General features: G+C 40.9%; 1 protein-coding gene across 1 annotated transcript in view; it reads left to right on the top strand.

Annotated features, from left to right (window-relative positions):
• The window catches only part of CXCL17 (chemokine (C-X-C motif) ligand 17), a 15,229-nt gene that overhangs the window by 9,424 nt on the left and 3,471 nt on the right, over positions 1-2,334 (top strand). The window contains exons 2-3 of the mRNA XM_008567252.1: positions 103-183; positions 845-946. Coding sequence (XP_008565474.1) covers positions 103-183; positions 845-946 — 183 coding nt within the window. The remainder of the gene's footprint in view (positions 1-102; positions 184-844; positions 947-2,334) is intronic.

Here is a 2,334-nt window from a genome sequence, read left to right as displayed (position 1 = left end):
AAAAAAAAAAAGGAAAAATGGAACTGTGCTGACGTAGGTAGCACAATGCTGTTGGCTCCTTCCCTTTCCAATGTCTGGAAGTGACCTCTTTCCTTCCGACAGGGGTCGCCAGAGGCCATAGGGACCAACGCCAGGCTTCTGGGAGGTGGCTCCAGGAAGGCGGCCAAGGATGTGGGTGCAAAGGTCAGTAACTCAGCATCAACAACAGCAATGGCACCACCATGACCCCAGCTCTCTCCCTTGGGCCAGTGAAGATATTATCTCAGCTGACCTCACCCATTCCCCTCTCCTCCAGCCCATCGCACGCAGCACCAATGCCTGCTTTCTTCCTGAGTCTCAGGCAACAACTGGGCGCCTCCAGGATGAGAGCCAGCCAAATCTCAAGATACTCCTCCCCCTTACCCTTTTCCCAAAGAGCCCAGGGCTGCCTTCCAAAAGGCTTTTCCTGGACTTCCAAAAGCTTCCTGGATTCTACTCTCAGCCTTATTTTACTCACAGGACAGACTAAAAGCAGAGAGGCAAAATGGCTTGCCCAAGGTAAAGCGCCACTAAAAGGCTGACACCTAGGTCTTACTCCTTATTCTTTGGACTACCCAATGATATCTTCATGCCCCCTCCAGACCTGCACCAAATCCTTGTCCACACAGGTCAGGAAAAACAACTCAGACATTCTGGTATTCAAATAGCTGCATGTTCCACTGTTCTGTGTTGACCCCTTTTCCCACCCCAGTGCAGTATGAAAGAGGAACTGGAAGGTACAGAAGATACCAAGTAAAGCCCTTCCCTACTCCCCACTCTCAAATATATTAACCCTCCCATCTAAGCAGCAACACTGTTATTTCAGATTGGTTCCTGAGAGCCCCTAAAAGAAAACTCATGACAGTGCCCGGGCTGCCAAAAAAGCAGTGTCCCTGTGATCCCTTCAAAGGCAATGCAAAGAAAACCAGTAAGTTTCAAGAGAATGACCTTCCTTAAACCAGAGTCACTCTGGAATCGGTGGTTAAGAATAGACAAGAGAGATGAAATGGAGACCAGGATAAACACACATCTCAGCCCTTTCTATTCAATGTCAACTTGTGGGAAAATAGGAGAAGCAAGAAAAGCAGAATACGATTCTCCTGATAGCAGAAAGGTTTAATCAAATTCCTAGAACGTTAGTGCTTATCAGAGTGGAGGAAGATGGGGTTATTGGGAACCTGGTAATTGATCTCTGAAGATGACACCAGTCTCAATGTCAAACAGAATTTNAAAAAATAGACATAGAGACCCCTACTTCACATTCTTCATGAAAATAAATTTCAGGAGATCTAAAGATCTAAATTTGAAAGACAAATTTGTAAGGGAATATAGAAGATATTCATGATCATAGGATAAGGAAGGATTTCTTAAACAAGATACAAGATGTATAAACCATAAAGTAAAAGATTAAATAAATCTGACTTCATCAAAATTTAAAAATTTTGATCATCAGAGAATAAAATGAGAAACTACTAAGTAGGAGATGATATCAGCAACTCATAGAACCTACAAAGGATTAGTATTCAGAATATATAAAAAATTTCTGCAGATCAGTGAGAGGAAGGCAGGCAATACAACAAAGAGGCATAAGACTTGAATAGCCACTTCACGGATGAGGAAATTCAAATAGCTAATAAATATATGAAACGGTCCAAGGTTCAATCAGAACCCTGGTACCATTTTGCTATTATCGGCCAGCAGAAAAATAAAAATAAAAAATAAAATAAATAAAATGGAACTCAATCATATTATTATTGGGAAAATGCAAATTAAACCTTGGCACTCAACCTTACTATTATTGGGAAAATGTGAATTAAAACCAAAATAAGGGGCTGGCCCGGTGGCGCATTTGGTAGAGTGCGGCGCTTGGGAGTGCAGCGGCGCTCCCGCCGAGGGTTCGGATCCCATACAGNTATTGGGAACCTGGTAATTGATCTCTGAAGATGACACCAGTCTCAATGTCAAACAGAATTTAGCTCCTCCTTAATCTAGCAGTTTTTAAGTATCATATAAAAAGAGAATTGGCAAATGTTATACTGGTTGATGTTAAGAGATGTTAAGATATCAAGAATGGGATAAATCAGGATCCTTATACACTGTTGATGGAAGGATAATTTAATTTGGTAGTACCTATCAAACTTTTTGACCCAGTAATCTCACTTCAAGAAATCTCAACTATAGAATACTAGCATAGATATTCAAAGATATATGTACAAGAATATTAATTATAACTGTATTTGTATGGAGAAAAATAGTCACTAATGGCAAATAGGGCAAATCTGCAGTTGTCAAAAATAATGAGATAAATCATCATGT

This window comes from Galeopterus variegatus, unplaced genomic scaffold, assembly GCF_000696425.1.
Source record: "Galeopterus variegatus unplaced genomic scaffold, G_variegatus-3.0.2 Scaffold306, whole genome shotgun sequence".
Lineage (NCBI taxonomy): Eukaryota > Metazoa > Chordata > Mammalia > Dermoptera > Cynocephalidae > Galeopterus > Galeopterus variegatus.
Note: the sequence above shows the minus strand (reverse complement) of the source record. Positions and strands in the feature narration are given on the sequence as shown.